At 43.6% G+C, this 21,884-nt stretch overlaps 1 protein-coding gene across 2 annotated transcripts in view; it reads right to left on the reverse strand.

Annotated features, from left to right (window-relative positions):
- ZMYM2 (zinc finger MYM-type containing 2) overlaps window positions 1-21,884 on the reverse strand; it is a 103,350-nt gene that overhangs the window by 72,759 nt on the left and 8,707 nt on the right. The window contains exons 3-4 of one of the 2 annotated variants that reach the window (XM_058670991.1): window positions 19,936-19,981; window positions 1,259-2,115 (exon numbers count right to left, since the gene is read on the reverse strand). In XM_058670991.1, the coding sequence (XP_058526974.1) occupies window positions 1,259-2,105 (847 nt within the window). In that variant the 5' untranslated portion in view covers window positions 2,106-2,115; window positions 19,936-19,981. Of the gene's footprint in view, window positions 1-1,247; window positions 2,116-19,935; window positions 19,982-21,884 lie in introns of those variants that run through there. The other variant, XM_058670990.1, reaches the window with a different exon arrangement.

A 21,884-nucleotide genomic window follows, 5' to 3' on the forward strand; every position in this document is an offset into this window, starting at 1 on the left:
GCAAAAGTGCAACCTAAATGCAATTTTTCAAATGTGTTTTGCTTTTTAAAAAATTCTTAATTTTAAAACCAGAAAGACACAGAGGTCAAGGGAGAGGCAGAGCAAGAGAGAGATCTTCTACCTGCTGGCTCAGTCAGCACTGGGCCAAGAGAAAGCACAGGAGGAACCTGCTAGCCCTAGCACATGAGCTGCTGTGGCCCAGCCCCTTGGCCCATCCCCTGCGCCCGGCACACGAGCAGGGAACTTAATCAGAAGCAGAATAGCTAGGGTCCAAACCAGTGCTCTATATGGGACGGCAGTGACACAAAAGAGGCTTCACACACAGTACCACAATGCCAGCCCCTATTTATTTTTGCTTTTTTTATACAAAATTGATTTATTTGAAAGACAGAGTAAGACAGAAAGAAACAGATATCCATCCGCTGCTGGTTCACTCCCCAAATGCCTGTAACAGCCAGGATGAGGCCAAGCAGAAGCCAGCATCTAGGAATTCTATACCAGCATCCTACTGTACAGTAGGAACCCAAATACTTCAACCCTAACCTACTGCCTTACAGTTGCCAGGATTCAAACCCATGCACTACCATATGGTATGTAGGCATCTTGACTAGCACATCATTAGGCAAAATGACAAATATTAAATATAAACATTATATAATAAAAGTGTAATCATTTTCTTCTTCAATTTACGTATTAAACAACATATGAAACAGACCAACAAGAATACAAGGTAACAAATCATCAGACATTAAAGGTCCTCAATGTTCACACTACTATTTCATAACCCTTTAAAAATAAACCATTCTGATTTTTAAAAAAGATTTATTCGTTTTAATTAGAAAAGGAAGGAGACAGAGAGAAAAATCTTCCACCACTAGTTCACTCCCCAAGTGGCTGCAATGACAGGAGCTGAGCTGATCCAAAGCCAGGAGCTTCTTCCGGATCTCCAACGCAGGTGCAGGGTCCCAAGGCTTTGGGCCATCCTTGACTGCTCTCCCAGGCCACAAGCAGGGAGCTGGATGGGAAGTGAAGCAGCTGGGACACGAACCAGCGCCCACATGGCAACCTGGCACATGCAAGGCAAGGACACTACGCAATGAGTTACAGCGTCATGCCCTCTGATTAATTTCCTAGCAATCTTCACAGAAATACTACACATGGTTTTACAGCTTCAAACAAAGTCCACAGAGTTGGTACATTCCCATGTCATATAAATTGAACAAGACAGCAGCCCCAATCAATACCACTTACTGCTTACCAGGGTTATGGTGAGAGGCAGACTCCCCATTCTGAAACACATCTCCTGCCACATTCATTCTACCGGGATTAAAAGGTCCTACTCCAGTCTTGGTCTGTGAAGTCAAAGACGGCGTGTATGTTTGTATATTAACACCGAAATTACTTGACTGCAGTCCGTTAGAGACATCGCCCAAGTTGGTGTTCTGCAGTGACGTGACATGTGTAATCATTAAGTTCATATCTCGGCTGTCAGTATTTTCTAACTGGCCATCATTCACAGAGCTTACACCAGTTTCTAAAGTTGTGACATTAGCAATTTGAATTTCGGAGTCTGGTTCTGTGGTGATACCACTATTACCCATTCCTGCATTTACCTTACTTCTTGAAAAACTGGAAGGAGAGAAATCCACATCATTGGTTCTGTTTTTAGTCTCAGAAGGTCTTCGCTCAACAAAGTTAGAAGGATTTTTCTCTTGCCCTTGATTTGTTTCCATGTCCTCTTCATCATCGATGACAATTGTTTCACTTACACTACCCTTCTGAGAAGCCAACTCTTTTGAAGAAGGAAGAATTTTTGAATCGTTTCCTTGATGTTCTTCGTTTTTGGACGATGTGAATGCTGCGGTTCTTTGATCAGCCACCACTGGTGCAGAAGGTGGGGGAGGTTGTACAGGTTCAATGAAAACCACATCATCATCATCTTCTACTGATGAGTTCTGAAACTTACTAGATCTAGATACCAAAGGATTAGGTGGACCACTAAATGAATTCCCTACATTCGTAAGACTGGTTGCCATGGCCAAATTCCCCAACAACACAGGTGTCTGGTCAGTCAGTTCTAATCCTCCCAATGAGCTTGTGTCCATGCCAAGGAACCTGTTAACAAGGTGGAAAAAGCGAGAAAATTAAAATGAAATAATTTTTTTCTAATATCCAGGTAAAAATATGTACACACTGTGATCCCCTCACTCAATAATCATTTGCATACGGTTTATGTATTAACTTTACAAGTAACAAGACCTTTTCCGTAGTACGAATCATAAATACTCTATAGCCACCATCACCACCTTCATCCCAAAGTACACTACTTATAAATTTTAAGTCTAAGTAATCCTTCTACATAGTGGAATAGAAAAACAAAACCTAAAATAAAAACCATCACTTCAATAACTTCTATCCCATTTACTAATTATCCTAAATAAAATAGTTCAGTCTAATTCCTCAGTGCTCAAATTTTATCTTCTTAAAAAAGAGATTTATTTTTAATGGAAAGTCAGAAAGAGGAAGATCTTCCACCCACTGGTTCACTCCCCAAGTCGCCACAATAGTCAAAGCTGAGCCAAACTGAACCAAGGAGCTTCTCCATCTTCCCACTTGGGTGCAGGGTCCCACATCTTTGGGCCATCATTGCTTTCCCAGTCCACAAGCAGGGCGCTGGATGGGAAGCAGAACAGCTGGGAAACAAACCAATATCCATATGGGATTTTGGTGTGTGCAAGACAAAGATTTAGCTACAAAACTACTGTACCAGGCCCAAAATTTTATCTTCCTTTAATCTACTTTTCTTATTGCCTAGACCATGTAACTATACACTGACCAAGTAACTATATAACCCAATTTATCTGAAAATTTGAAATTACTCCTTACATCTATCTAACAGGCTAAATGAATACAAAGAAATATGTCCATACCCAGGACCTATAAATTTAACCATATGAGGAATAAGTTTGTTTTTTATTTTTTACTGGAAAGTCAGATATACAGAGAAGAGAGACAAAGAGGACGATCCTCCACCTGCTGATTCATTCCATTTCCCCCAAGTGAATCAGCGATCAGAGCTGAGCTGAGCCGATTCGAAGCCAGGAGCCTCTTTCAGGTCTCCAAAGCGGGCGCAGGGTCCCAAGGTTTTGGACCATCCTCGACTGCCTTCCCAGGCCACAAGCAGGGAGCTGGATGGGAAGCCGGGCTGCTGGGATTAGAACCAGCACCCAAAGGCCAAAGGCAAAAGAAAAGACAACAAAACCATGTGGCCAAGGAAGTAGGTGGCCAGCACAAAGTAGAGAAGGCAAGCCACACATCTCCCAACATGGCATTCCAAGTAAGCATGGCACTGCTGACACCTTGACTAATTCCAATGAAAAGGATTCATCCTCCAATACAGTAAGAAAAATTCATACTGTTTTAAGTTAGCATATTTGTAGTAATTTGTTACAACACCCACAGAAACTAATTCAATCTATTCCTATGTTACTCTCCAAAACAATCCTTGATGTAAGCATAAATGTTCTCCCATTTTAATTGTTAGAAATTGTGGCTTAAAAATGTTAAATTATTTCAGATACGTAATTCCAACAAGTACTCAGGTCTCTAAAATTCAAACTCTTCTTCATTCTGCAATATTTAAGTATCTTCTTTCTTTTTTATTTTTTTTAAAGATTTATTTATTTTTATTGGAAAGGCAGACAGACAGAGAGGAGGAGAGACAGACAGGAAAATCTTCCGCACGATGACACACTCTCCAAGTGACCGCAACAGCCAGAGCTGCGCCAATCCAAAGCCAGGAGCCAGGAGCTTCTTCCAGGTCTCCCACACGGGTGCAGGGTCCCAAGGCTTTGGCCCGTCCTTGACTGCTTTCCCAGGCCATGAGCATGGAGCTGGATGGGAAATGGGGCCAACACGATTACAACTGGCACCCATATGGGATCCCGGCCAGCAAGGACTTTAACTGGGAGGCCCCCGTTCTGGGTTCAGCATTTTTTTTTCTTGATACCTACGATGTTCCAGGCCATGCTAAATTCAAAGAGCCTACAGAATTAAGAAACCAATTTTGAGACAAAGTTCTCAAGCACATGGAAATGAACTGAAGGGTACAGGGATGACAGTGATAAAGTCACTAAAAAGGAAGAAAATTTTATCTAAGAAAGTGAGACTGTTTATACAAATCTTTTAGTTTAAGATTTATTTTTTTAAATGGAAAGGCACACACACAGAAGGGAGAGACAGATCTTCAAACCCTAGTTGATTCACTCCCTCAAACACTTTCGCCACAAAGTCCAAAGCTGAGGCAATCTGAAGCAAAAAAGCTCTCTTGGGTTCTCCCACGCGGGTGCAGCGTCCCAAGGCTTTGAGCCGTCCTCCACTGCTCTCCCAGGTCACAAGAAGGGAGCTGGCCACTGGCATGCATTCGGCATGGGTCAGGAGCAGACCAGGCTGAATCAGTTCATGTCATCCTCTGGCAAATCCGACCACCAGAACAGAGTGTGGAATGGGCCGGGTTTGGTTGCGACAAAACCAGTACACATTCTGGAACGCCAGGGCGTGGTTGCCTGTACTGGATATGAATGCAGCACCCATCCAGCACACGTGAGATCCAGGAAGGGAGGGGCAGAGCTGGCGGGGGGGTTAAGGGGCTGGTCCCCTCGCTGGACAACCACTCCCACTGGAGAGTGTTGGCTGGGATAGAGACAGACACGACTAAGCAAGGCTACAACACCTGTGCGCTGCATGTGGACAAGATCAGGGCCACAGCATCAGCTGGCAGAAGCTGGCACTGGGGACTAATTCTGTCGAGTCAAATCACAGAACCACCTAAAGAGTGCACAAACCGGGACAGAGAGACCTGGGAGGGAAAAAGTGGGTTCCCCCTTCTTGGGTCACTATTCCCGTGGGAGGGCATGAAAACTAGGACGGGGGCTGGGATGGCTAGATAGAGAGGTACTCAACAATATCTGTGAGGGCTGGATGGTTGAGTTGGTTAGATAAAACCAAGCTTTAATACCCATTGACAAGTACCAGAGCCAAATGGGATGGGGGACAGATTGGTCTTCTGCTACACATACTGGCAAACCAGGGTAGGGGGCGGGCCTGGTGGGGGTTATTGTGGGTCGCCCCAACTAGGCTACAGCTCCCACTGGTTGATGTAAGGGCCGAACCAGACTGGACTGCAACACCCATTGGTTCCAGTGCAACTCGGGACTGAAAACAGAACCAACACAGCAATTGCAACCACCAGCTGATCAGGGTGATGGACTGTGCCGGGCCCTGTGCTTGCTAGAACATACAAGAATCTGGTCTGGGAATACCTCAAAGTATCTTTGGAGATCTCCCCACTTGAACTGCTGGACTCAGAATTCTAACCAAGAAAAGACAGAAGACAGAATAGGACAATCATTCATCTCAGCTACATGTTGGCAGCGAAATATGGGACAAATGGAGACTTTATGATGGACCATATCAATCAGTGGACCACCTCATCGAGCGAAACTGGCAGTGACTCATAACTGGAGAACTATTAACTCCACTTGAGCACATATCTCAGAGCATGCCCCACATCCGGGACTTGGGGTGGGCGGGAAACCGGGTGGGGCTTCTCCCTCAATATCCCCTTTTACCTCAGATACATGATGGAAACAATATGGACATAATAGTATTGCCCACCTCCCTATCCCCCTGAACCTTTTTTTTTTTTTTCTTCTCTTTCTTGATTTTCCTTCAACTATAGTTAACTATGTAAAGATTGTCAACAACAATACAATAAAATGGATTATAAAAAAAAAAAAAAAAAAAAAAAAGAAGGGAGCTGGATGGAAAGTGAAGCAGCCAGGCCATGAAACGGTGACCACATGGGTTATCAGCACTTTCCGGCAGTGTTAGTTTAGCCACTGTGCCACTCTATATTTACACAAATCTTTAAGCCTGGCTTAACGGGTCATGTGCATGCAGTGCCAGCAAACGAGTACTGGTTCAAGTTCTGGCTGTTGCACTTCCCATCCAGTTCCCTGCTAATGATCCTGGGAAAGCAGAAGATGGTCCAAGCCCTTGGACCCTTACAGCCATGCAGGAGACCATAAAGACAGACCCAAGAATACTCTGGAGTCCTTGCAAGCAGAAGGAAAAAGGTAATAGAAACAAAAACTACAATCAACGGATCACAGGGTAGACAAATTTTCATTTGTCTTGAAGCTTTCTCTTAGTTTTTAGACCATAGAATTTATCGTTCATTTTTAAATGAAACCTTTAAAATCTACTTATTTATTTAGAAAGGGGAGACACACAGACAGAGAAATCACCCATCTACTGGCTCACTCTGCAAATAGTAACTCGGACTTGAGTCAGAATTCTGATACAAAATGTACTCGCCTGGCCCACTCAGCAGTTCGCCCTGCTGGATCAAAACACTGGCCTCTAAGCTTTAATGTTCTTAAAGCATTATTTTTGTGGCTGTTAAGATTTAACTCCCTGGCTCAGGCCTGGCACAATAGCCTAGAGCCTAAAGTTCTTGCCTTGCACATGCCAGGATCCCATCCTATGTGGGTGCCGCTTCGTAACCCAGCTGCTTCACTCCCCATCCAGCTCCCTGTTTGTGTCCTGGGAAAGCAGTCAAGGACGGGCCAAAGCCTTGGGACCCTGCACCAGTGTGGGAGACCCGGAAGAAGCTCCTGACTCCCGGCTCCTGGCTTCGGACTGGCTCAGATCCAGCCGGTCACTGCAGCCACTTGGGGAATGAACCAGTGGATGGAAGATCTTTCTCTGTCTCTCCTTTCTGTAAATCTGACTATAAAAGCAAATAAAGTTTTAAAAAAATAAAGATGTAGGGCCCGGCGGCGTGGCCTAGCAGCTAAAGTCCTCGCCTTGAACGCCCCGGGATCCCATATGGGCGCCGGATCTAATCCCGGCAGCTCCACTTCCCATCCAGCTCCCTGCTTGTGGCCTGGGAAAGCAGTCGAGGACGGCCCAAGGCTTTGGAACCCTGCACCTGTGTGGGAGACCCGGAAGAGGTTCCAGGTTCCCGGCATCGGACTGGCACGCATCGGCCCGTTGCGGCTCACTTGGGGAATGAATCATCGGACGGAAGATCTTCCTCTCTGTCTCTCCTCCTCTGTGTATATCTGGCTGTAATAAAATGAATAAATCTTTAAAATAAATAAATAAATAAATAAAGATGTAAGTCACTTAACTTGCAAGAGTCACACGGAGAAGAAAGAGGGAGAGATAAAAAAAATTCCAGGCCCAGCACGATGGCCTAGTGGCCAATGTCCTCATCTTTCATGCACCAAGATCCCATAAGGGTGTCAATTCGCATCCCGGATGCTCTACTTCCTTTCCAGTTCCTTTATTAAGACCTGGGAAAGCAATACAGGACCACCAATAGCCTTGGGACTCTGCACACATGTTGCAGTACTGAAAGAGGCTCCTAGCTCCTGGCTCCTGCCTTCAGATGAGCTCAGCTCCAGTCGTTGCAGAATCTTTGGGAGTAAACCAACAGATGCAAGATATTTCCATCTCTCCTTCTCTCTGTAGATCTGCCTTTGCAATAAAAATAAATACATCTTTTAAAAAAAATCTTTGCACTCCTTGGTGGTCTAGTAGTTGAGATTTAAAAAGCTTCCATACATCTAATTAAAAAAATAAAATCTTTCATCTTCTGGTCACTCCCTATATGGCCCCAACAGCCAGAGCTGAGCTGATCCAAAGCCAGGAGCCAGGAGTTCCTTCTCAGTCTCCAGTTTGGGAGTGTGGCCCAAGTGCTTAAGCACCCTATGGTGCTTTCCCAAGCCCTAGGCAGGGAGCTAGATCCAGAAAGTGGAACATCTGAACTCAAATTCGCACCCATATGGGATGCCAAGTACTGCAAGCAGAGGATTAGCCTGCAAACCTGCAGCTTAAGCTAAAAATAGTTAAGGGAGTAGACACATAACATGTCTGAGCAAGTAGCATTTACACTGAAATATGAAATAGCAAGAAAGTTACAGCTGTGGTAAAATTGATGGGAGGACCTTGACAGCAAAGAAAAAAGCTAACCTGAGTAGTGATGGGAGAGGTAAGGCAATGAGCAGGTGAGGGCACTTCAAGGAGGTGGACAGCACTGAGAGGAAATACCGGACAACACGTAACTCAGACTACAGTTCTAGCACCCCAGTACGACTGTAATGCTACACATATTCCAAAAGCCTGTGTATACTGTATTTTTCCTAAGCTACATTTACACATCAATTGATGAGCGGAAAGCCCTTCAAAACCAGATCATACCAACAGAAGTAATTTATGAGCAAGAAGTTTAGGTAGGGGATGGTCACTGAGGCCCACTTTTACTGATTGCGCTTTAATTTACAGTTCGGCCAGCCCGATCCCCAGCAGAGCTGTGAACCAGAGAGAGGCAATCTCTGTTGTTCACTTCCCCCTTCTCTCTCTAACTCTTTCAAATGAATAAATGAATCTTTCTAAAAAGCAAAAATAAGATGTTGGCCTTGTAGTTAAACATTCACTTTTCATAAGGTGGGAGGTATTTTAATCAACAAGACGATTTTCACAGAAATGAGATACCAGCTCGGCCCAAACCTAGTATCTTAAAATGTGTAGTCTTTAATATGTAACCATGTATATTTATATATTATAAAATGTGTAGTCTTTAATATGTGTACTTCTTAACAGGAGTAAACGTTTGAGACTAGAAAGCCAAAAAAACTGCCCTCCCAGTACCTCTGGTGGCTGGCAGGTGTCAACCCTCCCAGTGAGGCCCAGCACACAGCTCCTTCCCTGCTGTTACCTCCTTCTCAAACACAACAAGCACAACTATGGCCTCTGTTTTAAAAGTGAAGAATGCAAATTGGATCATCGCTACATGACACCAAGAATATATCTTTAACCATGAACACTCAGACCCCCTAAAATAAAAACAACCAATAGGTCAGCAACCTCTCTATTTTCCAAGTAAAATCTACTCCATTTCTCGATCATGGATCAATTCTAATCAGCTGTTAAAATTGAGAAGGAAAATTAAAAAAATCACCTTTCTGAGTTTAAATCGTTCCTACAGTAAGCGATACAAAAATGATTCACAGAGCTCTTGCTGGAATCCAGAGATAATAACGGGATGAAAAGCATCAGTTCATCAAGTCCTTTGAAAAGAATGATCAGGCAATTCCGGCCCGGATCGCCGGATACCAAGAATCTCCAATACTTTTAACTTGTGATATTTCACGATCAAATTATAAATGCCTTCAATTTTATTTGCTCTGTAATTTGACTAAGAATCAAGTACCACAACAGTTAACAGTCTCATGAAAAACAATGTAATACCTATAAAAACACATAAATGATGTGTTTACAACAAAAAATATTGGCTGAGACAAAGCTTATGACTCTTCAAAAAAATCACAAAGAAAGCACTTCAAAGCTGTTGAATAAAAACAATTTCTCATATGGACTCCGGTTCTAATCCCGGCAGCCCCGCTTCCCATCCAGCTCCCTGCTTGTGGCCTGGGAAAGCAGAAAAGGATGGCCAAAGCCTTGGAACTCTATACCCATGTGGGAGACCTGGAAGAGGCTCCAGCTCATGGCTTCAGATCGCCGCTGAATCAGATTTTGTGTCTCTCCTCTTCTCTATATATCTGACTTTCCAAAATATATATATATATATATTTTATTTATAATATATATATAAACAAGTAAGTTTCAACAACCTACAAATTGGGAGGAGCATGTTTACAGAGCTTTTAATATTTAGAATGGTTACTTTTCCACAAAATATAAACATAAAAAATTAAAACATAAAACCCCACATGCCCCACCAAAAAGCCTCATTCACGGAAATAAAAGGATTGACAAAACTATCTCTGGGAAATCTGAACAAGGGAACTAGCAAAGACATGAGCCATCTGAAATACATCCAATACGTTACAAGAAAAGGGACACAAATTACTGCGGTAAATCTGAACACATGAACAAAATGAGAACATAAACAAAATTACAAACATCATAAAAAGCAACCATTGAAAAACTTGGGGAATAAGAAGTACAATGACAAAATGAAAATGTAACCACCAGAGTTTAATAGAAAATCTAACCAAACAGAAGAATCTATAAACTTGAATAACATCGTTAAAATTACAGTCCAAGGAACAGAAATAAAATGGAGAAAAAAGACAAAGAAAAGGAGTAAAGCCACAGGACGTATGGGATACCAACCAGGTACCGACATCCACTCAGTGACAAGGGCACATAACTATGTGAAGCTAAGTCGGAGGCCAGCACTGCGGTGTAACAGGTTCAGCAACTGCCAGTTCTGGTTCCAGCTCCCTGCTAACACACCTGGGAAGGCAGTGGGTGGTGACACAAGTACTTGGGCCCCTGGACACACAGGAGAGACCAGAAGGAAGCTCCTGCTCCGGCCTTAGGCCTGGCCCAGCCCCAGGCCTTGTAGCCATCTGGGAAGTGAACCAGTAAAAGGAAGATTCCACCTCTTCTTCTCTTTCCCCCTGTTTTGACATAGTGCAAAGCCAAAGATAACAAGAACTTGAAAGCAGCAAGACAGGTGACTCATCACATACGAGGGAACTTGAATAAAGTGATTTTAGATTGCCAACTATTGCCACACTGACACAGTATGACACAGTAGTAGCACAAAATTTTTATTCCACTGAAATGACCAGAGTTATTTGCAACAGCGTAAATTTAAAGACGGCCATTTTAATTCTGAAAGTAACATTAAGAAAATCATGTCTGCCACAGGCACTGTGGCAAAGCAGGTTAGGTCACCTTCCAAGATGTCAGCACCTCTATCAGAGTGCCAGCTGCAGTCCGAGCCTCTGCACCAGCTCCCTGCGGACGAGCCCAGGAAAGCCCAGGAGACAGCCCTAGTACTCCTGCTCATACTAATCCCGTGGAAAGACCCAGAAGAAGTTCCGGGCTCCTGGCTGAGCACTGCCCACCCCTGCCCAATGTAGCACTTTGTCTATCCTCTCTCTGCTACTCTTTCAAATAACCAAAATCAAATGAACCTTTAAGAAAGAAAATATAAAGAAAAGGAATCAAGATAGAAGGAAATAAATTAAATGTAAAGAAAAAAAAATACAAAAAACTAATAGCAAAATGGCACAGGTATATTTGGAATGTAAATAGATTCTCTATAAAAGACCAGACTGGGAAGTACAACTTTTTAAAATATTTATTCATCTTTATTGGTAAGTCAGGTAGAGAGAAGAGGAGAGACAAAGATCTTCCACCCACTGGTTCACTTCCCAAGTGGCTGCAATGACCGGCCTGAGCCGAGATGATCCGAAGCCAGGAGTCCGGAGCCTCCTCCAGGTCTCCCACACGGGTGCAGGGTCCCAAAGCTTTGGGCCGTCCTCAACTGCTTTCCCAGGCCACAAGCAGGGAGCTGGATGGGAAGTGGAGCTGCCAGGATTAGAACCGGTGCCCATATGGGACCCAAGTGCATGCAAGGCAAGGCCTTTAGCTACTAGGCTACCACCGTGTAGGAGACTACTTCAATTTCCAGCAAATGCTCCTAGCAAAGCAGAAAAGGATGGCTCAAACACTTTAAGAGCCCCAACTTCCCTGTGGAAGATCGAGTTGCTCAGAGTTCCTGGCTCCTTGCTTCAGCCTAACACAACCCTAGCTGATGCAGCCAGCTGAGGGATGAACCTGTGAATACAAGCTATTTCTCCCTCCCTCCACCCACGCCAGTGTGTGTGCATGTTGCTACTTCTCTGTGTGTTGCTCTGTCCTTCAAATAAATACATTAGAATCCGCCTGTATTCTGCTTAGAAGACTCACTTTAGATACAAAGTAGAAAGACACTGCAAAGACAAAAGAAACAGCAACCCGAGTGGCATTACTAATGTCAGACAAAATAAGCTAAGGAAAGGGGAAGACAGTAGACATAATGTATTGGTAAAAGCTTCATTCCAGCAAGAAAATATGGAAATGCTAAAAATACGAAAACCTAACAACTAAGTCTCAGATACAAAAATTACTAAAAAGGTGAAACAGTTCTATAATAGTTACAGAGTCCAACATACAACTTTCAACAATGAACTGAACAACCAGACAGCCTAAAGACCAATAAATAACCAAAAATCACTTCAACACTGTAACCTAACTGGCAGGAACAAACACATCCAGAACACTGCATCCAACAAAACAGTAATACACCTGAAAACATTCTGCTGAGGCACTCCTGAAACAATCACTACAACAGACACTGTTAGTCCTGCTAAAGTGCCTGGAAAAACAGCGGAAGATGGCCCAAAGCCTTGGCATCCTCACCCAAAGGAAGCTCCTGGCTCTCAGCTTTGGACAGACCAGCTCTAGACTTTGCAGCCATTTGGAGAATGAACCAGGGTGAGACCTCCCCTGTCTCTCCTGCTTTCTAGGGAACTCTGCCTTTCAATATAAATATTAAAAAAAAAAAAAAAACTTTAAAATAAAAGAAGATCAAGGGGCTGGGATGGTGGTGCACCAGCTTAAGCACCTGTGGCATCTATTGCAGTGCCAGTCGGAGTAACAACTGCTCTGTCCTGGGAGAGCAGCAGAAGATGGCCCAAGTTCTTGGACCCATGCCACTCAGACAAGACCGGAACATGGTTCCAGGCTCCTGGCTTTGACCTGGCCCAGTCCTAACCATCGAGCCATTTGAGAAGTAAACAAGCGAAGAGAAAAATCCCTCTTTCCCTACCCTCTCTAAATCTGCCTTTCAAATAAATACACCTTTTTAAAAAACAATCTCCAATCAGTAAGCAAACATTACACACTAAAGAAATAAGAAAGAAGCCAGTAAACTCAACCCAAAATTAACAGAAGGAAGGAAACAAATATTAGCGCAAAAATAAAAAAGAAAATTAACAAAAAATTCAAAAAGTGACTCTTTGAAAAGAACAAATCTGTAGCTAGGCTAAAAAAAAAAAAGACTCAAGAAACACTAAAAGAAAAACGGGATCATCACTACCAACTTTACAGAAATACGGCTGAGAACATTCAACAACTTTATGCCAACAAATCAATTAACCTAGATGAAATGGACAAATTCTTAAAAGTATACAAATGTTCAAAAGTGACTCAGGACATACACCAGCACGGAGATCAGTAATCGATCAAAGTCAGCAATCCAAAACTTGCCCAGGAAAGCACAGGCTCCTCCAGTTTCAGCCACTAAACTCATATCAATGACTTTCATTATTACAAATCATTCTCTAACTCTGAGAAGTGAATGAAGATTTGGGAACACGTTCTGATGCGTTTTTTGAAACCAACACGCCCCAGGTACAAAAGTCCAAGCAAAGACATTACAAGAAAATTAGGTGCCAATTTTCCTTACAAATATACATTCAACATCCATTAGTAAATAAAAATAAAGTAGTAGCAAATCAAAATCATTGTATTTGAAAGGGTTACAGAGAGAAAGGCAGAAACAGAACGCTCTTCTACCTGCTGGACTGGCGGTCAGAACTCGAACCAGCACCAATACGGGATGCTGACACACAGGTGGTGACTTCACCACTATGCTACAGCACTAGCCCCACAAATGTTTAAAAAAGTGAGTAGAAAAAATGAAATCCCACATTTTCTTAGCAAAGAAAATCCTATATGGAGGAGGATGTCCAGAAATGAAATACTTGTGAACTACTGGACAGAAAATGACACTGTGGGACACAGTTTGATAGCTCTCAGGTCTAAAAGTCATATACAGTGTCAGGCATCTGGCCTGGCTTTGAACCAGGCATCCCATGTCAGAATGCCAGGGTCTGAGTCCCCATTTCATGCTGCATTCCACTTTCCAGCTAACATACGCTCCTAGGCACAGCACAAGATGGCTCAAGCAGTCTGGCTGTGCCACCCATGTGGGACACATCACTTACGGAGTCCCTGATTGTTGCTTTGGTCTGGGTTAGTCCCAGCCATTGGGGACATCTGACAAATTAACCACCAGGTAAGGCCTCCGTCTCTCTGTGTTGAAAACAGTCATACATTACAGCTATAGACCCCGAAGTGCTGAAAGAAAGGACCTCAATGAGTACCTGTACAGCACAGATCACAACAGCATCATTCACAAGGGCCAGAAGGCCGAGAGAAACTAGCTATCCATCCACAAACGAACATGAACAAAATGTTGCCATACGCAAACAATGTTAGCGTGCTTTCCCGACAAACATCAAAAAGGAGATGTTTACAAGTGCAACACAGATCACTTCTGCAAACACAGTGCTAAGTGAAATAAGCCAGCCACAAAATGACAAATACGTGTGATTCCTCTTGTAATAGGCAAATACACAAAGAGAAAAAGGAAACAGGTTACCACAAAATGAGTTGCTGAGAGATGGGGATTGTTTAATCTTTGAAAGAGACTCCTTTTACTATGATAAAACGGGAAACATACTGGTGATATTTGCAAAACGTTACAAATCGTAAAGTGGAGTGGCACGGTGGTATAACAAGCTAATTCCCCGCCAGCAGCGCCAGCGTCCCATGAGCAGCAGTTCATGTCCTGGCTGCTCTACTTCCCGATTAGCTCCCTGCTTGTGGTCTAGGAAGGCAGCAGAGGAGGGCTCAAGCCCTTGGGTCCCTGCATTTAGACTGGCTCAGCTCTGGTCACGGCAGCTACTCAGGCAGTGAACCAGCAGATGGAAGATCTCTCAGTAAAAATGGGTCTTTCAGGCCCGGCGGCGTGGCCTAGCGGCTAAAGTCCTCGCCTTGAACGCCCCGGGATCCCATATGGGCGCCAGTTCTAATCCCAGCAGCTCCACTTCCCATCCAGCTCCCTGCTTGTGGCCTGGGAAAGCAATCGAGGATGGCCCAAAGCTTTGGGACCTTGCACCCGCGTGGGAGACCCAGAAGAGGTTCCTGGTTCCCTGCTTCAGATCGGCATAGCACCGGCCGTTGCGGCTCACTTGGGGAGTGAATCATTGAGGGAAGATCTTCCTCTCTGTCTCTCCTCCTCTCTGCATATCTGACTTTGTAATAAAAATAAATACATCTTTAAAAAAAAATCTAAATGGTAAATTTGGAGGCCAGCATTGTGGCCATAATACCTGAACCTTCCACCTCTAATTCCAGCATCCCATATCGGAGCTAGTTCAAACCTTAGATGCTCCACTTCCAATCCTGTTGCACATTAATGCACCTGGAAAGCAGTGAATGACCCAGCTCTTGGGACTCTGCCCCATGCAAAAGACCTGGTAGTGCCTGCCACAGCAGCCTAGTGGCTAAAGTCATCACCTTGCCTGCATCAGGATCCCATGTGGGCACAGGTTCATGGGCCAGCTCTCTGCTTGCAGCCTGGGAAAGCAGTTGAGGATGACCCAAAGCCTTGGGACCCTGCCCCATCATGGGGGACCCAGAAAAAGCTCCTGGCTTTGGATCGGCTCAGAACTGGTTGTTGTGGCCACTTGGGGAGTGAACCAGCAGATGGAAGACTCCTAGTCTCAGACTGGCCCAGCTCTGGCCACTTTTACTCATTTGGGGAATAAGCCAGAGGACCTAAGGGTCCGTCTTTCCTCCTTTCTTTGTATTTAAAAAAATAAATCTTTAACAAATAATAAATTTTAAGTTATTTATATTACACCAGAATTGTTTTAAAGAGGAACTGAAGACAACTCTATGGAGGCAATACCACACAATCAATCCACGGCGCAGCAGGCACCAGCTCAGTGTCCTCTAATTAATTTCCCTGACATTGTCTACCGGAGATAGAAGGCCTAGTCACACTAGGCCTTCCCAATTCAGATGCCAAACATAAGCTACAAACGGTTCTGCGTTTCTGACAGACTAGCTGTAAATCATGGTCTGCACAGACCTCCGAGCTCTCACACTCGCAGAGCTCAGGGAAACACTTACACTGACACTTACTGACACAATAACCAGATACATACGCTGCAGCGCGTCACAGGGACAGACTTCACGTCCTCTTTGAAGACCACTGCAAACGACATCGTGACGGGGCTTTACAGAAGCTTCATTCTCTATGTGTAGCTCATTAAATCACTGACTGCTTAGCCACTCCCAGTTTGGAGAAGGGGTTGAAAAGCCCCAGTCCTCCAATTTTGTCTAGGTCTTTCCCTAAGCTATTAGAAGCAATCAACTTAAGCATACAAAAAGGTTATCACTTGGAGATCACAAGGATTTTAGGGACTATATACCAATCAACAGGAGCCAAATACATCATTCACAATACCACAATAAAACACTACAAAACATATGTAACTCCTATCCCAACAGGTGCAGGCAAGAGTATCTACAAAAGGTAACATAACAAACGCCAACAACAATAAAAAATAAACTAGTTAACAATTAAATTCAAATCATTCAAATGGCTCTTTAACATAAGAACCAGCTAAGAAAAACAAAGAGATCAAGAGACAAATAGGGAAAGTGAGTGTTCCCATCTGCTGGCTAACCTCCCCAAATGTTCCACCCAGGCCAGGGCTCCAAACCAGTCTTCATAGTGGGTGGTAGGAATTCGCTTTTCAGGCTGCCACAGTCTGCACCAGAGCAGGGAGCAGAGGCAGAAACAACACAGCCCAGGCACCCTAATGCAGAATGCACCACTCTTGCTCCCAAAACTTCAAACTCCATCAGAGCTATCAACTTTCTGTTAATACTGACAAAGATCTGAGGTCTAAAAGGGGCAGGCCCTGTCACACAGCAGGCTGGGTTCTACCTGAGGTGACTGCCATCCACTCCATCCAGGGTTCCCGCTATTGCACCAGGAAGCAACACAGCACAGCCCTAACACCAGCGTGCTGGCCAACACCCAGCAGACCTGAGGGCCAGGCCTGGCCCAGGCACTGCAGAGTAGTTCTGTCTCCTCCTCACCCTACCGCTCTGACTTCAAATAAATAAATGTTAAAAAAAAAAAAAAGTTTAACAATGCCCTATGTAATAAGAATCCCAGGTTGAACTGGTGTAAAACACTGTGGAGAGCAACTCAAAAAGTATTTCTTTAACCAAGCAAAAGCGTTTCTAGACATCTATAACTGCACTCTCTCATATCTTAAGTAGAAATACAGAAGGATATTCATGGAAAAGCCTCAAGATTGAGAGAACATCCGCAAAGTGAGAGAAAAGGACCAGTGAATCAATGACCGTGAATCAGGCCCTCGTTTTATATACAGTGTTGCCTCACAATCTTTTTTAAACCTTAATTATCAGATATCTGAAGTCTTACTCCTCTGGTTTTAGAAGATGACAGGGATCAACTACTACAAATCTATTCATGAATTATGATAGTTTAAACAAAACCCTTCTTCATATCATCAGCCTATCTGATCACTCAGACCAACCAGGACGTAAGATTTTCTATGTATAATCTCTTCTCTCCCAGAAGACCCAAAGCTAAGCACAAGGAATGATCCAGTAATTTTCATTTATTCCCATGGGTTTAAATAATGCCTTAGATACACGAACGCCTTAATTTATTTCACTTGTTCCAAAACTCCAGTTCTCTACTCTCTAGAACTAGTTCTAATTTGTTCCTTCCATTTTTGTCATTGTGAAGTTACGTCATTACTCATACCAGTAATCTGAAATTATTCCTTTTTTAACCAATAGCCCACCTACTCCAAATCCCAGCCTATTTCCCAAACAGCTCTAGAAACTCCTCCTTGAGCCATCACTGACAATCTGCTACCCCCAGAAAGCCACATCAGCATCCTACTGCATTAATGACATTATCTAACACAGCCCCACGCATACCTAAAGCTGTTCCAAACAATGAAATCACAAAACAAAAACCACATCAGACTACACCACTCTGGTTAGCACAGCTGGTTTTCTAGTCTCACTAGAAAAAGAAAACATGCTTTTCCCTCCCTCCACACGTGAGATTCCAGCCAGAAACCCAGGCTCTTTCTGCACTATTCCTTCCTTACCTTGTGTAAGCTATACGATGCCTCTCCTAGTTCTTAGAAAACTCAAACTTCTTCCTGTCTCACGATTCTACACAAGCATCAAGCTTAGTCTCAAAGATTATTCTACGCCAAACACTCTACTAACCCACAGTCCCTGATCTAAATTAGGTCTGTTCTCGCATCAGCATACACAGTCCCGCGAAAGCACTTCTCCAATTTGTAGTTCTGTTTACTTGTTATCCCCCAAGATGGTAAAGATCCTTATTCTTACCGCCTCGCACCATTCCCTAAACTTCAAACCCGTAGTAAGCACATATATACTGAATATCTTTCCCTAATAAGCAAAGGGAACAAGCCTCCTTTCTGGATGGTTTTAAAATCATTCCATTTCAGTATTTCCTTGCCTGTATTCCAAGGCACAAACACTTCACCACCAGTCTGTTTAACCCATTATAAAACAGAAAATAAAGGCCAGGTGGTGTGGCCTAGCGGCTAAAGTCCTCATCTTGAACGCCCTGGGATCCCATATGGGCGCCGGTTCTAATCCCGGCAGCTCCACTTCCCATCCAGTACCCTGCTTGTGGCCTGGGAAAGCAGTCGGGGACGGCCCAGTGCATTGGGACCCTGCACCCGCGTGGGAGACCTGGAAGAGGTTCCTGGTTCCTGGCTTCGGATCGGCGCGCACCGGCCCGTTGCGGCTCACTTGGGGAGTGAAACTTCGGATGGAAGATCTTCCTCTCTGTCTCTCCTCCTCTCTGTATATCTGACTTCGTAATAAAAGAAATAAATCTTAAAAAAAAAAAAAAAGAAAAGATAGCAAATGACCTAAATATCTCTGTACCATAATCTCTATTTCGCTATTAATTTAGTATTATGATCCTACCCCTCTATTCCCTAACCTCCTCCCCACGACTAACACCAAAAAAGGGCTAAAAAATAAACCCACACTTCTTTCTTCAATACAGGGGAGCTGCACGATGACTCAATTGGTAATCCTCCCCTTCCAAGCACCAGATCCCATAGGAGCGCTAGTTCAAGTCCCTGCTCCTCCACTTCCCATCCAGCTCCCTGCCTATGGCCTGGAAAAATAGTAGATGCTCCAAAGCCTTGGGACCCTGCACCCATTTAAGAAGCACCAAGGAGGATCCAGCTGCAAGGATGAGTTCAAGCTGCTGTGGTCATTTGAAGAGCGAAGCTGCAGATAAATGATCTGGGTCTCTCCTTTCCTCCGCAAACCAGCCTTTCCAGTAAAATGAAACTTTTTTTTTTAAGATTTATTTTTATTGCAAAGTCAGATACACAGAGGAGGAGAGACAGAGAGGAAGATCTTTCGTCTGATGATTCATTCCCCAAGTGACCACAACTGCTGGAGCTGAGCCAATATGAAGCCGGGAACCCAGAGCCTCTTCCGGGTCTCCCACGCAGGTGCAAGGTCCCAAGGCTTTGGGCTGTCCTCGACTGCTTTCCCAGGCCACAAGCAGGGAGCTGGATGGGAAGTGGAGCTGCTGGGATTAGAACTGGTGCCCATATGGGATGCCAGCACAGTCAAGGCAAGGACTTTAGCCGCTGGGATACCACACCAGGCTGTACAAATAAATCTTTAAAAAAAAAAAAAGAAAAGAAACAACAACACAGGGCTAGCACTGTATGCATAACATGTTAAACCACAGGCTGTAACCCCATCCCGCATCCCTCAGAAGAGAAACAGGTTAGCAGAAGATGGTCCACATTCCTGAACCTCTGCCACCCACATGGGAGACCTAAATGGACTCTCAGGCTCCTGGTGTCAGCCTGGCCCAACTTTGGCCACTGTGGTCATTTGGGCAGCAAGCCAACAGATGGAAGATATTTCTCTACCTCCCCTAATCCCCTTTTCCATATAACTCTGCCTTTGAAATAAATAATTTTTTTAAAAAATACAACACAATGAACTTCTACTACATATATTAATTTGGAAGCAAATCATCAAAACATCCATTTAGTCACATGACTTGTATCCAAATATTTACGGTTTTGATCACAAATTTTCCCAACATTTAAACATGATGGAATAGAGGGCTAAAAAAGTTACCTTCTTTATATGACTTCAAATGCTCCATGATTAGACCTCATCTAACCTAAAGAAACAATAACACCGTATCAATAAACGAAACCACAGATTCAAAAACGCTAGAATTCAGGTATCAAGAATCTATTTCTCTAATTCACATTATTGTCAAATATAGATCAATCTGGTTAATAACTAAAAGTCTATGACAATGTTTAACACCAATTTTTCCTTAGATATGTTCCTCACATTTGGCTTAATGCTTTCAAAAATCACAGGGAATAAAGCGAACCAGAGAAAATGCTTTCTGGCTTAATAGACAAATTTCAAAAGTAAACAGACTACACTATTATTTGCAGCTTTTAATTATCTAGTGAATATTTTTTAGTTCTTTCAGGACCAGTGCTGTGGTATTACAAGTAAAGCCTCTGCCAGCCGTGTCAGCATCCCATGTGGGCGCCAGTTAGATGTTTGGCTTCTCCACTTCCATCCAGCTCCCTGCTAACGTCCCAAGGACTTGGCCTACTATACCCATGTGGGAAATGCAGAAAAAGCTCCTGGATCCTGGTTTCAGACTGGCCCAGCTCCAACTGCTGCAGCCATTTGGGGAATGAGCCTAGTAGGTGCAAGGTCCGTCTGGCCTCCTCTCTCAACTTCACCTTTTAAATACATACATATGCCTTTTTCTTCTTCCCAAGATTTATTTACTTTCATTGGAAAGGAAGATTTACAGAAGAGACAGAGAAAGGGGCCGCAAAGGCTGCGGCTGAGCCAACCCGAACCAAGGAGCTTCTTCCGGGTCTCCCATGCGGGTGCAGGATTCCAAGGCATTGGGCCGTCCTCAACTGCCTTCCCAGGCCACAAGCAGGGAGCTGGATGGGAAGAGGAACAGCTGGATATGAACCGGCGCCCATATGGGATCCCGGCCAACGCACTGAGCCATCATGTCGGATCCATAAATACATAAACCTTTTAAAAATATAAATATTTTTTTCTTTCAAATAAGTTTGAAGTAAAACACTTATTCAGTAAGTGTTAATCCAGTTATTCCTTTTATTCAATCCTTCAATGCTTTGAATTCTACTTTTTTTCTTTGAATTCCATTATATCCAACCGGATCATATCTACACCGCTCACATCACGTTTAAAATCACTTTAATGACAACTACCCTGAACAACGTAACAGTGCTTAAATATACTATCCCATGTTGCAAGCGAATGAGTTATTTCATCAAGCCGGGGTCCTACAGCATACAGCTGCTAGTGGCAGGCCCAAAGTTTGTAGCTAGAATCCACACCCCTTTCATTTTGCCATACTGCCTCCTGTCAAACACAAGTGAGTCTAATGAACTAACCATTACAACTCAATCAGCTGAACACTTTCACAAGACATGAATAGAGAAGGGATTAAAGAATATCAAACTATCAAATATCAACTGATGATGGTAACCGTACACAAGTAAAATACAAAACAATGGAAAAATGTAAGAACTAGCTTTTGTTTTACAAGTTTGAATATCATCTCAAATACTTTGTTTCCATATTAGTTTAGTCTTTGTCTTGTATCCAAAGTAAGTGTCTTGTACACGTAAATTATATTCAAATGAAACTGTTACAATAAATGTATTGTTGCTGAGGCCAGTGTTGTGGTGTGCCTCATGCGTCCCTTCTAAGGCAAGTGTGTAAGTTGGCTGGCTCCTGCACTCCCAATCCAGTGCTCAGCTCACAGCGGACGGCTCCAGTCATTGGCCCTGCACCCGTGGGAGGCCACCAAGAGGCTCCTGGCTCCCAGTTTTGGAACAGCTCAGCTTGGCCACTGTGGTCACCTGGGGAGTGAACAGGCAGATCCAAGACCTCACAGTCTCTGTTTCTCTCTATAGAAATCTGACTTTCAAATACAAATAAATAAATACATGTTTTGATTATTCTAAACTTGACATTTTGTTATCTCGTGGTGGACCCTTACCCACCAC

Source organism: Ochotona princeps, chromosome 12, assembly GCF_030435755.1.
Source record: "Ochotona princeps isolate mOchPri1 chromosome 12, mOchPri1.hap1, whole genome shotgun sequence".
Taxonomy (NCBI): domain Eukaryota; kingdom Metazoa; phylum Chordata; class Mammalia; order Lagomorpha; family Ochotonidae; genus Ochotona; species Ochotona princeps.